Here is a 20886-nt window from a genome sequence, read left to right as displayed (position 1 = left end):
GCTTTGGAACCCAGGTTTTCACTCCAATTTTTCTGAAATTTGACCAGCGACATTTTCTCGGCATGGCAAGCAATGGGCAAATCGATCAATATTTTGATGAAGCTCCCATATAAGGGTACTTTTCACAAATAAAGAAGTCTAAATGGAATTTAGAATAGATAAAATCCGGTTTGGAAAATGTTTTATACATCGTTGGAAAGGTATGGAAATTTCCCTTAAAATTGTGTGTATTCCTTTAAAAAGTGGTCGTGTTTCATGTGTTATAGTGACGACTATAAAAGATTTTGAAAAATTAAACCTCTTTACAAAATTGATTTTCATTTTGCCAATTACATAAAATCGGATTAAATAGAGATATTTTCTCGATTCTTTCTGTGTTTTGTGGGAGAAGTGATATAGTAAAAAATTTTTTTTTAATTTTTAAATAAATTACCAAACCTAATTTAAAAATTATAATTTTTCCAACTTTTTAAGGAAACATTGCCTTTGGTGAAAAATATTGTTCTTCATATTAAGGATTTTTATTTCAAATGGTAGGTTAATAAATCCTTACGCAGAACGATTTCCGTGTTAAGAGCGTGAGGTATGAAAGCGCATGTAATACTGTGGAAAAGCGAAACGGTCGGTAGGACGACAGAAATTCTATGGGGAAATCCGGATTGTGAGAAGACAACGCTTTTACTGAAAAGAAGTAAGCAGGAGGTCATCATAACTGGACACATAGGAGTACGAGCTCACTTATGCAAAATCGGAGCGGCAAGTGACAGCATGTGGGAATATGCGTGGGGAAGATGATGTGACTTTGGATCATTTCCTTTGTCATTGCCCGGCATTCGCGGCCAACAGACACCGGCACTTAGATGGGGACTTAATACCAGACACAAACCAGCTAAGGGGCGTGGTCTGGAAAACAATTAAGGTTTTTGTAAGCAGCACGGAGGTAAGTTTTTTATTTAGAGTGAACTGCAAGCCGATTACTGGCTTAGATGAATGCCCATAGTGGCATGGGGCGAATTGATATCCGCACCCTCTTTTCAACCTAACCTAATAAATCCTTAACATTGTGCCTTGTTATTAAAGGCAAAAAACTAAAATGAAGGTCAAAATATCGTTGAAAGATAGGAAATTAACCTTGGAACAAGACAACAAGGCCGACACGGGATAACTATATGCACCATACAGGCTGGAACTTTGAACTCCGACTTGTGTCGTTATCACGGGGAGCTCTGCTGAAAGCTACCTGGCGCGTCCACAGGTTGCGGATGGTAGAAAGCTCCGTTTTTATACGGAGAAGCTGCAAATGCGGCCGCTGGTAGTCAGCGATTTTCGAGAGGAGAGTCTCAGTGAGGAGTCAGGTGGCAATGGCTCTTAATTAAATACTAAGTGCCAATGATACTCGAGATGACAAGGTGAGTTATTGGCGCCTTCAAATAACCAATGGCCAACATCAGCGTCTGTTCCCAGGTTGGGGTGGCTGGCGGCGACCGTCGGCTCGCCACAACGAGTGATACATGTTCAATCCCACAAAACCCATGCGGTTGGGGCGCTGGGCAAGTAACCCGCCCCCGGAAAACTATGAGAAACATAGGAATAGTAAAAACGGACCCCTCCCCAATGTTGACGACCCACGCAAACGAAAAAGGGACCATGATTTGCGGTTCTGAACCTGGAATGTCCGCACTCTTTATAGAGAAGGTACAGAATACACGCTGGCAAGTGGAAGTGCGATGGACTGGGAATGGCGTCACTACAACACTAAACGGAGACGAACTATACCTTAGATGCCATAACACGAGGCATGAATTTGGCTGTGGATTTGTGGTTAGTCGGAGACTGAAACACCTTGTCTCCAGCTTTACTCCAGTGGATGGAAGGCTGGCCACAATCCGCATAAAAGCCAAATTCTTCAACATCAGCCTTATTTGTGCCCATGCCCCGACGGAAGACAAAAACGAGCAGACCAAAGATATTTTCTACGAGCGCCTAGAGAGACAATATGACCGCTGCCCCGCCCATGATATTAAAATCGTTCTGGGAGATTTTAATGCGAAAATAGGGAAGAAAGACATTTTTGGTCCAACAGTCAGAAAGTTTAGCCTCCACGAGATAACGTCTTGTAATGGGTTGAGGCTGATTGATTTCGCCGCGGCAAAAAACATGGTAGTTTGTAGCACCAGATTTCAACATAAAAATATTCACAAAGCCACATGGCTGTCACCTGATCAAAACACGAGTAACCAAATTGATCACGTTGTGATAGATGGAAGGCATTCATCCAGCGTATTAGATGTACGATCGATCCGTGGAGCGAATATTCGGATCATTACCTTGTTGCAGCAAAGGTTCGCACCAGTTTGAACATGACAGGAAAGTACGCTCTGACACTGCACGGAAGCTGGACATTGAAAAGCTGCAAATACAACAAATGACAGCGGCATACTCCACTCGACTGACCCAACTGCTTGATGAAAGCACTCCTTGTTCCGATAATATAATGGCACAGTGGCAAACTATTGCCCACTCCATGGAAAATGCCGCGAAAACTGTACTTGGGTACCGAAAGCCTCCTCCAAGAAACCCATAGTACGATCAAGAGTGTCGAAATGCTACTGAAGCTAAGAATGCGGCATATAGATCAACCCTGCAATCACTAGCAACGCGCCAGATGAAGCAGAGGTATCGGGAGAAAAGGAGAGCGGATAAACGTCTATTCCGCAGAAGGAAAAAGGAAATGAAAAGACGTGAGTGTGAGCGAATTCAGATATACAGGAGTCAGAATGAAGTCCGGAAATTCTACCAAAGAATAGAACATCAAACCGATGGCTTTGGTGCAGAAGAAGGAAATCTGGTAACTGACACAGATAACATGCTGAGGATATGGAAATAACATTTTACCCAACTGCTAGTGTCCGACGTTGGCGGCGAAGATGGTGATGGTGTAGAATGTTTACCTCCTAGTCAGAATGAGGTCCAAGTAGCAGTGAGCCGACTAAATAACAACAAGGCAGCAGGAGCCGATGGATTACCCGTTGAACTATTTAAGACCGAAGATGACACGCTGATAAGGCGTATGCATCAGCTTATCTGCGCAATCTGGCTAGAAGAACGCATACCCGATGATTGGAACCTCAGCGTACACAAGAAAGTAGACAAGACGGAATGTGCCAACTACAGAGGAATAAGTCTTCTCCCCATCGCACACAAGATACTCTCGAGCGTACTTTGTGAAAGATTAAAACCTCAAGTCAATGAGATAATTGGGCCCTATTAATACGGCTTTAGACCTGGTAAATCCACCCTGGACCAGATATTCACACTGCGCCAAATCCTGGAAAAGACCCGAGAAGGACAAATCAACACCTACCACCTCTTTGTTGACTACAAAGCCGCCTTCGATACTCCTTTACGTTCAAAGGTATTTCAAGCCATGTCTGAGTTTGGTATCCCTGAAAAATTAATAAGACTCTGCAGGATGCACTTGCTGATACGCGTTCTTCAGTAAGAATAGGAAAGAATGTCTCCGAACCATTTAATACCAAACGAGGTTTCAGACAAGGAGACAGCCTATCGTGTGATCTCTTTAATATCCTGCTGGAGAAGGTTATACGAGATGCAGATGTGAATAGATATGGCACGCTAATCACAAGAGAGCACATGTCGACGACATCGATATCATAGGTCTGTCACCGGAAGTAGTAACTGCAGCCTTTGAAAGAATCGAAAGGGAGTCAGTGAAAATGGGTCTGGCAGTAAATAGAGATAAGACGAAATGGATGGTTTCAACTCCCAATAGCCTTGCACAACCGAGCAGGTAAAGAAAATTGAGAAAGTTGGGAACCACAACTTTGAGACAGTCAGTAACTTTATCTGTAACTAAGCCGTAACCGAAACGAATGACACCAGTTTTGAGATTAAGCGAAGAATAATACTGGCAAACAGATGCTACTTTGAACTAAGTAAGCAGTTTAGAAACAATGCCACCTCTCGACAGACGAAGATTGCACTACACAAGACACTGATACTACCCGTGCTGTTATATGATCCTGAGACAGTGCTTGGAGTATTTGAGAGAAAGATTGTTCGTAAAATATATGGGCCAGTTTGCGATAATGGATAACATAGGCGACGTATGAACCACGATCTGTATGAGCTATATGACGACGATAGCATAGTTACACGCATCAAAATACAACGATTGCTTTGGCTGGGTCATGTTGTCAGAATGGAAGAAGAAGCTCCAGCAAAGAAGTCTTTTGAAGGCAAACACGGTGGTACACGCAAACCGGGAAGACCAAAAGCCGGATGGAAAGATCAAGTGGTGCAAGACACCTCGAAACTTGGTGTCAAAGATTTTAAATGAGCGCAGAAGATAGAGGCGCTTGGAACGCTAATCTGCATTCGGCTAGTGGAACAAATATTCTGTCATAGCCAATTAAATCACATCAAGAAGACAACAGTGAACCGTAATTAAAGACGCCAAACAGCCTTACAAATAGCAGAGTCTTTAAATGTTTATTTTTTTGTTTTTTAGATGCTATTTAGAAAAAAAAAATGTCAAATATTGTATTATAATAATTGAAGTAAAATAAGAATCAACCAGCGATCAAAACTTTAAATTGATGGTCATGTCAGTTAGTGAATAGGAAACTAAATTTAAAGATAGCATCTTTATTCTGAGAGTTTAGTTGCTGAGCTCGTTTTCATAGCTAAAAAACTACGAATAAGTAAAAAATCTTAATTTTTTCCAATTTTGTTTTTCAGTACGCATATGTGCAATAAAATGTGACATAGTTCTCGTTGTTACATTAAATAATTGTGTAGATGCCATGGTTCAGTCAAGTAATCTTCTTACGCATTGTCAATGGCTCCTCCATTTAAGCAATATGGATCTTTCCTCACTCTGGTAAATGTTTTGTGATTGACCTCTGTCATTGCTTCTCCAAAAAAGGGTATATTGGGATTGGGTGATTGTGTCGTCTTCGGCCCCGCCTTTTCTAGTCTGCGGTGGGATTTCTGCCACTGCACAGTTTTATTATCCTTCTCCTCCCTATGGAGGACAAGCCCTGAGTTTGCTCGCCTAAGACTTCAAATATGTGTTCCATCTTGAACTTGCTGGACCATCCTTTGCTGAAGACCTTTGTGAGTTAGGACACATCCCCCTTTCTCACAAAGTCGAGCTTTGCTCACAGGTAGTGGGTATACGTCATTAACAAGATCCTCTACTTGGGACTGATGATCTTTTGAAATCTTATCGAACGAACTGCTGACGATGACTGCGTCGTTGTCGATGCGAAATCTTCCTCTCCGAAATAGCTGTAGCGTTGCAATAGAAACCACAATACTACATGTAGATTCATTTGTACCCGTTCCCACTTTGTTTTGGATACTGCCTGCCGCAGGGCTGACTCGGTCTTACCAGAGTACCTGAACGCTATGGTTAGCTATTTTCCGGAGAGAGACCTGATTTTTTAAGCTTCCGCGGAAGTGGTTTGTATATATGTTGTATTCCTAAGAACATTCTGCTCTTTCGTTATTGTGTGGGTGTGGAGGGCGCAAGCGTACTTCAGCCCTTCGAAAAAATCTACGAAACTCAATTCGGGTTTTGAGTTAATAAAATTATTTTATTGCTTTGTTTTAATTTAAGTGGTAAAAAACAACATTTGTACATACTTTAGCAAAAGTTAGCCGAAAATATTATCCAAAATTTTTGACCAAGTCCCTGTCTTTTTAATACTTGTTGTTTCTCTAACAAAATCTTGGTATTCCTTGAGAGCTGTCGGATCCAGTGGTCCCCAATCAGAAGCAGGTTTAAAAGCTCCTCGAAAACGTTCATCAAAACTCAGTTCGGGTCCACTCCAAATCGCATATGAACCCCATATCAGAAGTTGGCCCACGCCAATAGCAGTAATACACCAACCCAAAGCTGAAAAAAGTGGATTTAAATAGTTTGGATTGACAAAACAGATTATAACACAAAATAAATAAATACCATATAAACTTTCGGGATAACGGACATCATTGTAGGTGAGCGGTTTATAGTCGACCAACATATAGATATACACAGCTGCCATGAAAATTGGAGTGATGATGGCCCAACAGATGCGATAGTAAACCGATGTTTCCACTCCCAACATAAATTTGATGTCACGGCAAATATTTTTAACGCCTTAAAAAAAATTTATTGTTAAATTCATCACTTCATATGAAGATGGCAGCTATCTCGAATGCAAAATTTATGATGTCTCAAAATCTATTTCCCAAACACAACTAAGTAGAGGGTCTTCCAATAAGATGTGCTATTTTGGTATTCACAGAATAGTACATTTCTTTAGATAACTGATTGGGTGATTGTTTCATAATAAAGAGAAAGGTATGGCGTTAATACACAGACAAAATATATATCTATATTTGACCGATTAAATATGGTATTGACTTATAAAAAACTTTTCAAACCAAGTGTTAATGCTTTAATAATGTTTGAAATGGAAATTCGTTTTTCTTTTGTATTACGGCAAATGATTGGCAAACAAGGCTTACGTTGAACATATTTTTAATTGTATGGATTTTCAGTTAAAGGCTGGTACTAAAGGGTGATTTTTTTAGCTGTTATCTTTTTGGCAACACTGGCTTAAACAGTTCACACACGTTTCGTGTTTTGTTTCAATGGCAAGCGTCTTCAGTTTGGTCTATAATTTAACCATGAATCGTCTTACGAATGAACAACTCTTGCAAATTATTGAATTTTTTTTATCAAAACGAGGCACGACAACTCATGACTCACGTGCACACCCCTAGTCGAAATGACGTAAAATCGTCACGACTGGCAGCCTAGTACTGACTTCAACTTTTCACCCGAAAAACTGTCAAAATGCATTACAAAAAAAAAAAATGGTGACGAAAAAATGCGAACACATTCCGTGGAAGGGAATGTCTCTGATATTTTGTTCTGAATGAACAAAATATCAGAGACATTTCGCTGCTCCAACGCAAATTTCGCTTCAATTAATTGTAAAGGTAATTAACTGTCTAGAAATGGGCAGCAGTCAACTCTACATCAATGCTGTTATCTTTGTTGTGTGTTTTTGTTTGACTTTTGTCTGTACTTTGGCGATAATAGCGTCTGTCGGATTTCTTAATAATTTAATGGAATTTTCACTGTGAATAAAGTCAGTACTACGATATATTGGGCTAGTGACTTAACCTTATGAAAATTTGATTAGTTAACTATAATGCACACACACTACCGAACGTTATGGAAACTCATTGACAGATGGTATTCTCTGAAAAATGAAAAACCGTACACATTTGTTTGCGATATAATATCTATACATAAATTTATCTTGGATTGTATGCTCTCGCCTTCTCAATAAATGTCGCATCGCCTAAATAATGTGTTATGTACACACATAAAGACACGTTACGTTGTTACTAAGTCTGCCTTAAATCAGCTGATACAATGAGTTTATTTTTCTATAGCTGATTAGAGATTAGTTTATTTTCTTCCTACCTCATTTTATATTTGTTAAATGTTCTCATGGTCTCTTGGGGGATCCACTAAATATTTGACGATATTGAAACGTGAACTTGATTGCATAAGGCAGCACAAATGTTTCTTAAAGAAAAGCAGCGGCATTAGAAAAATACAAAGACCACCAATGGAGCGTAACTGGAAACCACCACTGCAAGAAAGCAGCAACTCTTACCGACTTTTGTCGTATAATATATTAGCACAGGAGCTATTGACGGACAACATGTTTCTCTACTATGATAATGACCCCAAATTTCTGAGTTGGAAGTACCGAATTGGCCAGCTTGGCCTGGAAGTAAATAAACTTCAACCTGACATAATGTGCTTGCAAGAAGTGCAACACGTTCATCTCAAGGAAATGGTTCGTCTTTTCGGTGCAAGAAATAGTGGTCCCATAAAGCTGGAGTATTTGTTCAAGAAGAGGACTGGAGCTCGCTGCGATGGCTGTGCCATACTTTACGATAAAAGTAAATTCAAACTAATTGAGGATAGCATTATTGAATATTATGACGAGGGATGTAGCATTTCAAATAGAGAGAACATTGCCTTGATGGCGAAATTTGCTCTGCGTTCTGATCCAGCGACTACATTTGTAGTGGTAACTACACACCTTCTGTACAATCCACGTAGGCACGATGTTCGCGTTAGCCAAATAAGTAAATTGATTAGAGGCATAATAAAATTCTCCAAAGACCCCACTAAAGACACCCATCGACTTCCAGTTATATTGACAGGTGATTTCAATTGTACACCAGACAGTACCCCTTTTCGCATGCTAACAACGGAACGCCGAGCTGTGGTCCCAGCAGCTAAAGAAGAGAAAGAGGAACACTTTTTATTGGAATCAATACATTTTGGATCCGATTGTGCCTCCACCTTTCAAAATCAGTGGATCGTTGTAGATTACATTTTAAAGTCATGTGCGTTTGGAGGCGAAAAGACCATACAAATAAACAGTACCTATAATTTACCAAATGTGATTTCATGCCAATCGTATGGCAAAATTCCAAATAAGAATTATGGATCAGATCACTTTTCCTTGGCTATACAGTTCTCGATTATTTAGTACTTAGAACATAATAAAATATATGTATATGCACATTGACACCAGTTAAATGCGTTTTATTTTCAAATACGTATTAGATTTAAGAACCGAATTGAGGGAGAGTGTGAAAAAGCATATGTAATCAATTTTTTCTGGGTCTTTAATCTCTTTGTAAAGAGGCATATAGTAAAAGTGGGTTATATTTGGCTTGGCTTAAATTTACATACCATCCGTCATGGAACGGATTTACTTTAAGTTCTTGAACCACTTCTCTCTATACATAGAAATTCTAAAAATAAAAAGAACACTGAGGCGGCAGCCCTTGCCGATGAACAGTTCCATCGGGTCAATACGGTACGTACAACCGTACGGCTGCCATTGGATTGTAGCAACTCCAATGACTATACCTTGCGTAGGACATATTAATTTAAGCTAAAACGGATTGGATTTGAGTCTTCTAGGGTCCAACAAGTCAAGATCGGATAAATAGAAGTACTTGACACATATAATGTATGTTATTTAAAAAGTCATTGAGCAACAATTTAGCTAAAAATCCTTTTCCCTTCGCCTAAAGTGCGTCTTCTAAGGGACTCGAAAAATTATATCTTGAGATAAGTTTATATGCAAGTTATATCAAGCTAAAAATAAATTTGGCAATGGAAGTAGAAACTCATAATGGAAGTAACTGTGTTCCAGAGAGCGTTTTTTTAGATTTGTCTATACATGGACTGGACCGATTTGGCCTATGTACAATCACTATGCAATGCAAAGAAGCCATGGAAAAGCTTCTGCCCAACGAGGTGTTGGAATGCGGCACGCCGTTCGGACTCGGCTATATGAAGGAGGTGCTAATCGTTATAAGCTCCACCAGAAGATGGGAGTATACTTACTTCGTCATACTATTTGTAACATCTCGAAATAATGGTCTAAGACCACATAAAGTCTATAAATTATGGAACGTCGTGAAATTATAAATCGATCCAGCCATGTTCGTCTACCCATAAAACTAGCCCCTCCAAAATTTGCAAGCATACTTCTAATTAATGTAGGTTGTTGTTGTTGCTGTAGCAATGTGTTATACTCTGAGGCGGCAGCCCTTGCCGATGAAGAACTCTATCGGGTCAATCCGGTACGTACAACCGGCTGCCATGGGATTGATTAATGTAGGTCGGTTGGGATTGTAAATGTGCCAAATCGGTCCATGTTTAGATATAGCTCCCATATTAATGGATCTCTCGATTGTAATTTTCGAGCCTCTAGAAGACGCAAATTTTATCCGATTTGGCGACGATCTCTCTTGTGGCCTCCAACATCTGATCCAAGCATTATCCGAATCCGAATCCAATAACCCTGTAAAGTATGACCCCAATTGGTCATCAATCACATGGCAGCCGGTTGTACGCACCGGATTAACCCGTTTCGTCATGGGAAGCTTCTAGTCCGTGCCGGGACTGAAAAGAACTTCGGACCCTGGCTCTGTTCGCATGAAGTGGGTACATTTCCGATCTTGCTCTGACCTTATGTCACTATGGGAGTATAGTCGCAGCAGGCCAGTGCTGGGAAGTGTATCTTTTATGCAATTGAATTGCAAGCCAAGATCGACGTGATTGTGGGTTTTATGAAGCGATTCAGGGGACAAACTAAACAACAACTGCAGCTTGCACATTTGCCATGCATACAAACTAAACAACATCTGCAGCTTGCACATTTGTCATGCATACAATGTGCTACGTAAGGATCGTTTAAGGACCGGCGGTGGGGGATTGGGACTTATCTCGCCTGCCCCTGGCGCAAGTGACCCCAGCATGGAGTGCATGGGGATAGCAGTCAGGCCCGGTACTGCCGAGATAGAGCTTTACAACGTGTACATGCCATCGGTTGGTAGTTGTGACCCAGTGGATTACTGTATGGCCATCATCCCCTGGTACAAGGCGACTTTAATGCGTATCACGTTTCATGGCATTCTCCCCTAGGTAACGACCAGCGTGGCATAGCTTTGGCAGAGCAGATTGAAGATTCCACGTTTTGCCCGGTGAATGAGGATTCCCCCACTAGGATTACGAGGAGGTGTAGCAGCTAGCCATCCCCTGATCTCTCCTTACCAACGCATCCCCTGATCTCTTCTCAGCCACCTTCCCATAAATCTCACCATTGACCGACCAACCGACTTCATTACCGGGCCTAATCGAACTAAGGCCGCTTGGGCCGGCTTCAGAGAGTACACCAACCGCAGCTTTAGTGAACTGACACTCCCCTCAAATGTGCTGGTTGCCGAAAGAAAACTCCGAGACATTATTAACGCAACAGCCGCTCGCTTTATACCAGCCGGCCGAATACCCCAAGTGCCGGTCACTTTCACTTTAACAGGGTTGTCAACGAACATAAGCTTGATTTGCGGCATGAATACTTGGAGCAATGTAAATTGTGCATCCCTTGACAGGGTTAGGAGAAGATCCATTCGTCGTATTCGTGGACCCTGACGGAATCTCAGCACTGATGCTGAAGAATCTGGATCAACCTGTAGTCGAGTAACTTACGACTGTCCCAACCTGCCTTTGAACATTCTTATAGTACCCGATGTCTGGAAGATGGGCAGAGTGATCCCGCTACTGAAGCCTGGGAAGGGCCCGTGTAAGGGGGAGTCGTACAGACCGATCTCTCCACTCTCACCACTAGCCAAGACGCTTTGAGGGACTACTCCTCCCGAGCAACGGTGGAGAATTTCGCCTAGACTTCCAGCCAGGTCTGAAACGCTGGGTCCCGAATTATCTATGTAATTTATAGATACAAATATAACAAGTAAAAGCGTGCTACGTACGGCCGGGCCGAATCTTGGGAAACCACCACCGTGGATTCTGCTAAAAATTTATACAAAATAAAGTTAGTTGTAGGGCATAATTATATTCTACATACCATACTTCTGTCAAACCAGCAAACATTAAAGCTTTTAGGAACCGAAGAAGGATGATCGAGAGACCGGTTAACATGGGAGCTATATCAGGTTATAGACTGATTTTGGCCGTATTGGAGTTGTTGGAAGTCATAACAGAACACTATATGCAAAATTTCAGCCAAATCAGACAAAATTGCGACTTCCAGGGGCTCAAGAAGTAAAATCGGGAGATCTGTTTATATGAGACAGTTGTTGAAAGTCATAATGGAACACCATGTGCAAAATTTAAGCCAAATCGGACAAAAATTGCGGCTTCCAGGGGCTCAAGAAGTCAAATCTGCAAATCGGTTTATATGGGAGCTATATCTAGATCTGAACCGATATGGTCCATTTGCAATCCCCAATGACCTATTCTTAAACGAATATTTTGAGGTGTTACAAACGGAATGGCATCCATCCTAAGGTGGTGGGTACAAACATATATGGATAGTCTGTCATCCTTTATGCTGAAGATTCTTGAGAGGTTGATAGAAACATATCTTAGGGCAAAGATCCCTGGAGATCGCCCGGCAGCAGCATGCATATAGTAAAGGCGAATCCACTGAAACAGCCCTTTACGACCTAGTCGGCTACAAAGAGGGGTTTCTCGCTGTCAAGAATATACAATGGTAGCATTTTTTGACATGGAAGGTGCTTTCAATAATGTAAAACCGACGTTAATCATAAAGCAGTTGGAGTTTCTAGGCATCAACTCTACCGTAAAAAAGTTTATTAAAAACTTACTTACTAAAAGATGCATAACGGCAGGCTTGGAATCTGTGGATCTAAAAATATGGGTCAGCAAAGGGACTCCTCAAGGAAAAAGGCGTAAAAGTGGTCGCGTATGGTGATGACGTGGCAATTGAGGTTAGGGGAAAGTTTCCCAGCATTCTAAGAGATATACTTCAGGAAGCTCTACGTGCAACTCCAAAGGGGCTTCCGAAAGTGGTCTGGGTATAAATCCGTGCAAGACAGAAGTAGTTCTTTTCAGCAGGAGATACAAGTTGCCTACAGTGGAACCTGTCTCCTTGGCTGGAGAAAATGTTTCATTTACAGAAAGCTCAAAATACCTGGGTGTTTTGCTGCACAGGAAATTGAACTTCAAATCCAACATTTTGGATAGGGCAATAAAGGCCACTCTTGCAGTTGTCAGACCTATTATGCTATAAGGTGTTGTGGTCTGGTGGACGGCACTTCAAAAATCCACATACTGCTCAATACTTAACCGGATCCAAAGGATGTCTTGTTTATGCATCACAGGCGCACTGAGGACGATACCATCTGATGCACTGCATATAATGCTACATCTTATGCCTCTGGACATTGTGGCTACCAAAATTGTAGCGACCACTGCCCTGAAGTTAAGGGAGCTTTGTCATTGGTAATGTGGCGGCTGCGGATACTGTGTTATACTTGATACAATATCCGATGTTCCAGTGTAGATTACATCCTACCTGAGCCGCTTTTTGATAAAAATTACTGGATCACTATTTCTGATAGAACCGATTGGAACTACGATACCCCTGGTAACATTAGTTACATAGGTTAGGTTAGGTTGAAAAGAGGGTGCAGATATTAGTCCGCCCATGCCACTATGGACATACACCTAAGCCAGTAATCGGCTTGTTGTGCGCTCTAAAAACTATAAAGTAACCTCTAAAAGGAACACTTTAAGTTAGGAATTCCGTGCTACTTACAAAATCCTTAATTGTTTTCAATTCCACTTCCCTAAGTTGGTTCATGTCTGATATTGTGTCTCCACCTAAGTACAGGTATCTGTTGGACGCGAAGCCGGGCAATGACAAGGGAAATGTTCCAAAGTCTCATCTTCTTCCCCGCATGCCCTACACATGCTATCACTTGCCTCACCAATTTTACATAAGTGAGCTCGTAGTCCTATGTGTCCCGTTATGATATCAATATTCCTTTCAGTAATAGCCTCGCCTTCTCACGATCTGGATCCCCCCATAGGATTTTCGCCGTCCTACCGACCGACACAAAAACCGCCCTCGACTGTCGCAGATCTCTCAACGAGATGGCTGAACAGTTCACCTGTTCTGGGTGCCGGGCCACAGAGATATCCCAGGGTATTCTAAAGCGGACGAGGTTGCGAGTCTTGGAACTACCTTACACACTCCAGGGACACTGGAATCTGTGCGGATGTGAACATGCGCAAGTTATTGGGCTTTTTAAAGCGATCTGAATGGTTCAACGGTAGGAACGAGAAGGCATCTTCCTTCTTCTGTTCCTGTGGTATCACAATGGACGAAAACGTCTAAGTGAGTCTGATGGCAGATTGCCACTTAAACCTAACCTAACCTAACTCACGCATACAATCTCATAGTAATTTCGCGCACCATTCCTCCATGGTCTTTAAAATAACGGATGGGAGACCGATTGGCCACCTTATTCTTCCGTCACCCAGCCATGAACTTTACCAATATGTCTACGTTCATTAACGACATCACTCGATTGAAAGTCACTCAAGGTAGTTTTGGTCCCCATATGCAGTTATGGTGGACTGTTTTTGGCTTGGAATAACACCAATATAGCGTTGATTCACAATAGCTTGATCCCACACACATGACCTTTCATTCAATTCGTACAGCTCTATAACCGACTCATATGCCTAGATCGACTAAGATTATCAAGAAGATCCCTAAGGACTAAATTTATTTAAAACCCGACTATGTTTTTTTTACAATTTCTTGATTTCTTACCATATATCCAACTGGCCGATAGAAGTTCAAAAACGCCCAATACTGTTACTACCAATGTAACAGCGTAAAAGTCGATGTAGTTCAAGACAAATTGCCCTCCGGGAGTGACGTATAACAAGGCAAGACCATAGCAGATGAGCACAGAAGCCAACACGACAATCCAACGTTTAATATTGGGAAATTGATCGCTTATGACCGTAATAACGGTTGAGATAATGCCCACATTGCTGCCAATACCCAAAATGAATAACATTAGAAAGAAGAAGGCTGAAAAAATCTTTAAAAGATAGAAAAAATTATTCTAAAATATTCTTAGATTCTCATTCTAGTACTATTACCTGAGGCATGGTCTGAAACTTGGCTATGGCATCCGGGTAAGAAATGAAGGCTAATGCTGGTCCAGATTTAACCACACTCTTTATATTCGGATTATTTGATTCGTAAGCCAAATTTCCCAGAATACCAAAAATAACTATGCCCGAGAGCAGCGATGTAAGTGTATCCAGGGAGGTGACAATGTTGCAATCTCTTGAAGTATTCAGAAATAGACTCAAATTCTAAATTCAGCAGTAAAAGGCGAAGAGACTGACCTTCTGATATTGTGACGAAAACGATTGAAGGAAGCATACATCACAACGACACCATAACATACTGTCAGCGAGAAGAAGACCTGAGTGACTGCAGCATACCATACCTTGGCATCGAGCAGCTTATCCCATTGGGGAGTAAGGAAAAACAACACCCCATCAAAAGCCCCAGGAAGGGTTAGAGCCCTTATGAGTAGAACCAAGAGTATGACATAAGGAAATATGGCCAGGAAGTATGCAACTTTCCCCGAGCTTTTGATTCCTTTGAAAATAACGACAGTTATCACTAGCCAGGCAAAGGCCAGGGTAAGTACCAATTTCCAGTTAGGCACTCCTAGACCATCGTCTATATTGGATTTCTCTTGCAGTACAATGTTACTAAACAAAAGAGGATGCGTAATCAAACTAGAATTTTAATATTTTTGCTAAGCTCACATAAAATAAAACTCTGCCGAAGATTTCTTTACTGCAGTTGAATTCTGTTGCGCCCTCTTACGGCTTTCATCGCTATCCAATTTGGAATCAATACATAGATCACCCCATTCCTTTCGGCAGTAGCTCCATGGCAGAGTGGGATAGAAGGAATCGATAAAATAATGTAGAGTTAAAGCCATTAGCGATGAATAATAGGTCGTTACGAAAAATATTGCCATTGTTTGACCATAGGCTATACCTGGAAAAATAGAGACGAAAACAAGGATTAACAACCTCATGCGGAGGAAATAATTTGTGTTGCCTTACCTCTCATTATGGGTGCATAGTTGTACATTTTAACATTGGCTCGGCTAGAAAACTGGCCCAATATCATTTCCAAATAATATATAGGTTTACCCACTAGAAACAGAGTAATTAGATAGGGTATCAGAAAAGCACCACCTCCATTCTCTAAGGCAATAAAGGGAAATCGCCACACATTGCCAAGACCCACGGACAGGGCAATGCAAGACATCAAAAACTCGATGTCATTTCCCCAGTTGTCGCGTTTAGGGGCGGAAGGTTCTTCTGCTTCCGTTTGAACTTCACAAGATCCCTGTCATGATAAGAGAGAGATAACGTTAAATTGATACTATGTTCCATATTTATTTGGAATTTAAATAAATTTTGATCCGGCCAATTTCCCAATTACCCCAAGAAACTAGAGCGTAAATACTAAAGGGTGATTTTTTTGAGGTTAGGATTTTCATGCATTAGTATTTGACAGATCACGTGGGATTTCAGACATGGTGTCAAAGAGAAAGATGCTCAGTATGCTTTGACATTTCATCATGAATAGACTTACTAACGAATCAAATCATTGAATTTTATTACCAAAATCAGTGTTCGGTTCGAAATGTGTTCAAATTTTGACAAATTTTGTTCAGCGATGAGGCTCATTTCTGGTTGAATGGCTACGTAAATAAGCAAAATTGCCGCATTTGGAGTGAAGAGCAACCAGAAGCCGTTCAAGAACTGCCCATGCATCCCGAAAAATGCACTGTTTGGTGTGGTTTGTACGCTGGTGGAATCATTGGACCGTATTTTTTTCAAAGATGCTGTTGGACGCAACGTTACGGTGAATGAACACATTTCGAACCGAACACTGATTTTGGTAATAAAATTCAATGATTTGCAAGCGTTGCTCGTTAGTAAGTCTATTCATGATGAAATGTCAAAGCATACTGAGCATCTTTCTCTTTGACACCATGTCTGAAATCCCACGTGATCTGTCAAATACTAATGAATGAAAATCCTAACCTCAAAAAAATCACCCTTTACAATAAATAAATCCTATAAATAGACGCAAAAGAATAATGCATTACCCATAGACGAAATTTTCGACAAGTAAACATCCTTTGTGAAAACGTTTGACTTGGTTGAAACTGAAATTGCATGATTTTTATACCCTCCACCATAGGATGGGGGTATACTAATTTCGTCATTCTGTTTGGAACTCCTCGAAATATTCGCCTATGACCCCATTAAGTATATATATTCTTGATCGTCATGACATTTTAAGTCGAACTAGGCATGTCCGTCCGTCTGTCCGTCTGTCTGTCTGTCGAAAGCACGCTAACTTTCGAAGGAGTAAAGGGCGCTAGGCGCTTGAAATTTTGTACAATTACTTTTTATTAGTGTAGGTCGGTTGGGATTGTAAATGGGCTATATCGGTCCACGTTTTGATATAGCTGCCATATAAACCGATCTGGGATCTTGATTTCTTGAGCTAGAGGGCACAATTCTTATCCGATTTGGCTGAAATTTTGCATGAGGGTGTTTTATTACGACTTCCAACAAGTGAGGTCTTGACGTCTTGATCTGAGGTCTTGACGTCTTGAGCCTCTAGAGGGCGCAATTGTTATCCGATTTAGCTGAAATTTAGCACGACGTGTTTCGATATAGCTCCCGTATATAACTTTCATCCGATTCGACCTATTAAGGCTGTATAAGGCACAATTATGGCCCGATCTTTACCAAATTTGGCACAAAGTGCTTTTTTGCGATGCCCCAATATAAGTGAATTTCATCACAATCGGATCAGATTTATATATAGCTTCCATATATATCTTTCATTCGATTTGACCTATTAAGGCTGTACAATATTGGCCCGATCTTTACCAAATTTGGCACGAACTGCTTTTTATGACGTCCTAGTATGTATGCAAAATTTCATCTGAATCGGTTCAGATTTATATATATCTCCCATATATATCTTTCATCCGATATGCCCTTTTAAAGCTGTAGTAGCCACAATTTTGGACCCATCCTTACAAAATTTTGCAGATGTTTTATTTGACGTCGCACTACATGCGAAAGTTGTCATTAAAATCGAACCAGATTAAGGTAAAGTTCCCATAAATATCTTTTAATCGTTTCGACTTTTAAGGCTGACGTAGCTACAATTTTAGTCCGATCTCTACAAAATTTTTCATGAGATGTTTTAATTGACATCCTAATACGTGTGCAAAATTTCATCAAAATCGAATTAGATTTAGATAAAACTCCCATATATATCTTTATTCGTTTCGACTGTAGGCTGTAGACTATAGAAGCCACAATCGTAAGAAAATCGTAGAAGGTATCGATATTTCAATAGGTATGCAAAATTAAAGTCTGACTAAATTTGGACATAAGTGCTATAGATTAAAAGTATTACGTAGACTCGTTTTTATACCCTCCACCATACTCGTATACTAATTTCGTCATTCTGTTTGTAACTACTCGAAATATTCGTCTGAGACCCCATAAAGTACATAAATATTCTTGATCGTCGTGACATTTTGTGTCAATCTAGCCATGTCCGTCCGTCTGTCCGTTCGTCCGTCTGCCTGTCGAAAGCACACTAACTTTCGAAGGGGTAAAGCTAGCCGCACACATACTTCTTATTAGTGTAGATCGGTTGGGATTGTAAATGGGCCATATCTGTTCATGTTTTGATATAGCTGCCATATAAACCGATCTTGGGTCTTGACTTCTTGAGCCTCTAGGGGGTGCAATTATCATCCGATTGGAATGAAATTTTACACGACGTCTTTTGCTATGACTTACAACAACTGTGCTAAGTTAGGTTCAAATCGGTCAATAACCTGATATAGCTGTCATATAAACCGTGTTTTGCTCTGACTTACAACAACTGTGATAAGTTAGGTTCAAATCGGTCAATAACCTGATATAGCTGTCATATAAACCGATCTTGAATCTTGACTTCTTGAGCCACTAGAGGGCACAATTCTAATCCGATTTGAATGAAATTTTGAACGAATTATTTTGTTACGATATAACTAAATAATAACCAATAACTGTGCCGAGTATGGTTCAAATCGGTTCATAACCTGTTATAGCTGTCATATAAACCCATTTGGGGACTTGACTTCTTGAGCTTCTAGAGGGCGCAATTCCTATCCGATTTGGCTGAAATTTTGCATGACGTATTTTAATATGACTTTCAACAACTGTGCCAAATAAGGTTCAAATCGGTTCATAACCTGATATAGCTGCCATATAAACCGATCTGGGATCTTAACTTCTTGAGCCTCTAGAGGTCGCAATTCTTATCCGATTTGCCTGAAATTTTGTACGACAGATCCTCTCATGACTATCAACATACGTGTTTATTATAGTCTGAATCGGTCTGTAGCCTCATACAGCTCCCATATAAATCGATCTCTTTATTTAACTTCTTGAGCCCCCAAAGTACGCAATTCTTATTCGAATTGACTGACATTTTATACAGGTCTCCAATATATAATTTAATTGGGGTCCGAACCGGACCATATCTTGATATCGCTCTAAAAGCAGAGCAAATCTTTTCTTTTATCCTTTTTTTTGCCTAAGAAGAGATGCCGGGAAAAGAACTCGACAAATGCGATACATGGTGGAGCGTATAAAAGATTCGGCCCAGCCGAACTTAGCACGCTTTTACTTGTTTTTTTTTAGATGCTTAGCCTCCATTTGATCCTTTCGATGCTAATAAGCAAAATACGAAATATTATGGCTACCGGTTAACGATAATCTGTCTTGTTCAAAAACCATGTATTGGAGCTGTCTTTCATGCATGTTAAAGTATATAAATCTCGCTGGAGGATATTTTGAAAAACAATAAAACCATTTTTCATGATAAAAATTTGCACTTTCATTATTAGGCCCGAAATTTATAGCAGACTTGTGTAAACTTTATTTTAAGGAAAATTTTCATACCTTTTCCCTTATCGGATTATATCTACTCTAAATTCCATGTAGGCTTCACTAAACTCGGCTTTAAAATCTCTATTTTTGTGAAATGTATGGGAGCTTTATCAAAATATTGATCGATTCGTCCATGGGTTGGAATATACTTTTGCCATATCTAAGTTCTCCTCTACAAGTGTCTAGAACATTTATTACCATCCAGATGAACAGATAAAAAGTTGTGGACTTATTTGCAGTATTTTCAGCATTTAGCTCACTGTGCAATGGTTAGTAAAATCACAGTGCAACCAAAGAACTTTAGAATTGGTTAGTCAAGCATTTGGTTTGTTGAGCGTATGGTTAATGGCATTTTTCATGATTTCCATCAGAAAGCTATATAATTTTGAATTGTACGACATTTACGATCGACCATCGGTTTGTTTCAGTATCTTCCTCATAATATTTTTTATGCAAATGCTTTTAGTCTGTTATCTGCTAATTTAAACAAATTGATTTTTATAAAAGAACTAACTTTTTTGGTTATTGCGATGTCTTCCACACTCTTATTAAAATATTTAAAAGAAGGATTGTCCCAACCTCCTTGAGCGCTCATTTTTTCAATAACGAATTTATTTTTTACTATTTTTATACTTTTTTTTCGGCTGTTTAAAAGTTTTTAAAAACAAGTGCCGTTTCCCGGAGGACTGAACTGACGGACGATTCAATAAATAATACTTAAACAATTAACATCTACGATACAATAAGTACTCTGTTGTAGTAGCAGCTGAACTACATGCAATGGAGGGCGGTTTGAGGTAACAGAATTCAGTTAGTCGGCAAAAGCTGTGGCCGAAAGAACTTTTCGCACACCTCCAATTTGAAATTTTATGTCAAAAATCTCGATACTATGAGAACAGTTCAAAATGTCTGTGCTAACTGATTAAAGACTTCGCATATTTTTTGCAAAGCGTATGAGTAATTTTTGCCACAACTGTATCTGAATAAATCTATGTCATCTTTTTAATAGATGCTTAGTTTATTCGCAATAACAAGTGGTTTTTACCTGTTAATTGAGGGGATTCCAAATAATTTTATTGTTGTGAATTCTAATATTTTTTTCTTACTAGACACAAAGTGTGACTAATTCGAAATACGGCTGCTCGCGTTTTTGAATGATCACAAAAAACAAGTAAAAAGGCGTTTGGATACCCACCACCTCAGATATATACATAAATCACCTTTCGTCAAAATCCGGTAAAAAATGCATACCTTATGCCCCATAGCAGCTGTACCGAAATATGTACCGATTTGGACCAAATACTAATAAGTACAAGTTATTGTTCAATTGTGTAACAAAATATTGGTCTTTTAAGTAGCTATATCATACAGGGTGGCTGATGAAAGCCGCTACCAAAAAAAAATGTAATAAC

At 40.0% G+C, this 20886-nt stretch overlaps 2 protein-coding genes across 3 annotated transcripts in view; one reads left to right on the top strand and one right to left on the bottom strand.

The window, feature by feature from the left end:
* Positions 1-5594: 5594 nt before the first annotated feature.
* The window catches only part of LOC106087484 (sodium-dependent nutrient amino acid transporter 1), a 29454-nt gene continuing 14162 nt past the window's right edge, over positions 5595-20886 (bottom strand). The window contains exons 1-8 of one of the 2 annotated variants that reach the window (XM_059369627.1): positions 19989-20184; positions 15554-15842; positions 15248-15485; positions 14816-15190; positions 14564-14753; positions 14226-14502; positions 5990-6166; positions 5595-5923 (exon numbers count right to left, since the gene is read on the bottom strand). In XM_059369627.1, the coding sequence (XP_059225610.1) occupies positions 5682-5923; positions 5990-6166; positions 14226-14502; positions 14564-14753; positions 14816-15190; positions 15248-15485; positions 15554-15842; positions 19989-20069 (1869 nt within the window). In that variant the 5' untranslated portion in view covers positions 20070-20184 and the 3' untranslated portion in view covers positions 5595-5681. Of the gene's footprint in view, positions 5924-5989; positions 6167-14225; positions 14503-14563; positions 14754-14815; positions 15191-15247; positions 15486-15553; positions 15843-19988; positions 20185-20886 lie in introns of those variants that run through there. The other variant, XM_013252537.2, reaches the window with a different exon arrangement.
* Positions 7460-8638, top strand: LOC106087486 (protein angel). The gene has a single exon (XM_013252539.2). The coding sequence runs from the start codon at positions 7527-7529 to the stop codon at positions 8592-8594; it is 1068 nt and encodes a 355-aa protein (XP_013107993.2). The 5' UTR covers positions 7460-7526; the 3' UTR covers positions 8595-8638.

This window comes from Stomoxys calcitrans, chromosome 5 (genome assembly GCF_963082655.1).
Source record: "Stomoxys calcitrans chromosome 5, idStoCalc2.1, whole genome shotgun sequence".
NCBI classification, from domain to species: domain Eukaryota; kingdom Metazoa; phylum Arthropoda; class Insecta; order Diptera; family Muscidae; genus Stomoxys; species Stomoxys calcitrans.
Note: the sequence above shows the minus strand (reverse complement) of the source record. Positions and strands in the feature narration are given on the sequence as shown.

Coding starts and splice junctions, on each gene's coding strand:
- LOC106087486 (XM_013252539.2), top strand. CDS start 7,527: ATGTTCTCATGGTCTCTTGGGGGATCCACTAAATATTTGACGATATTG.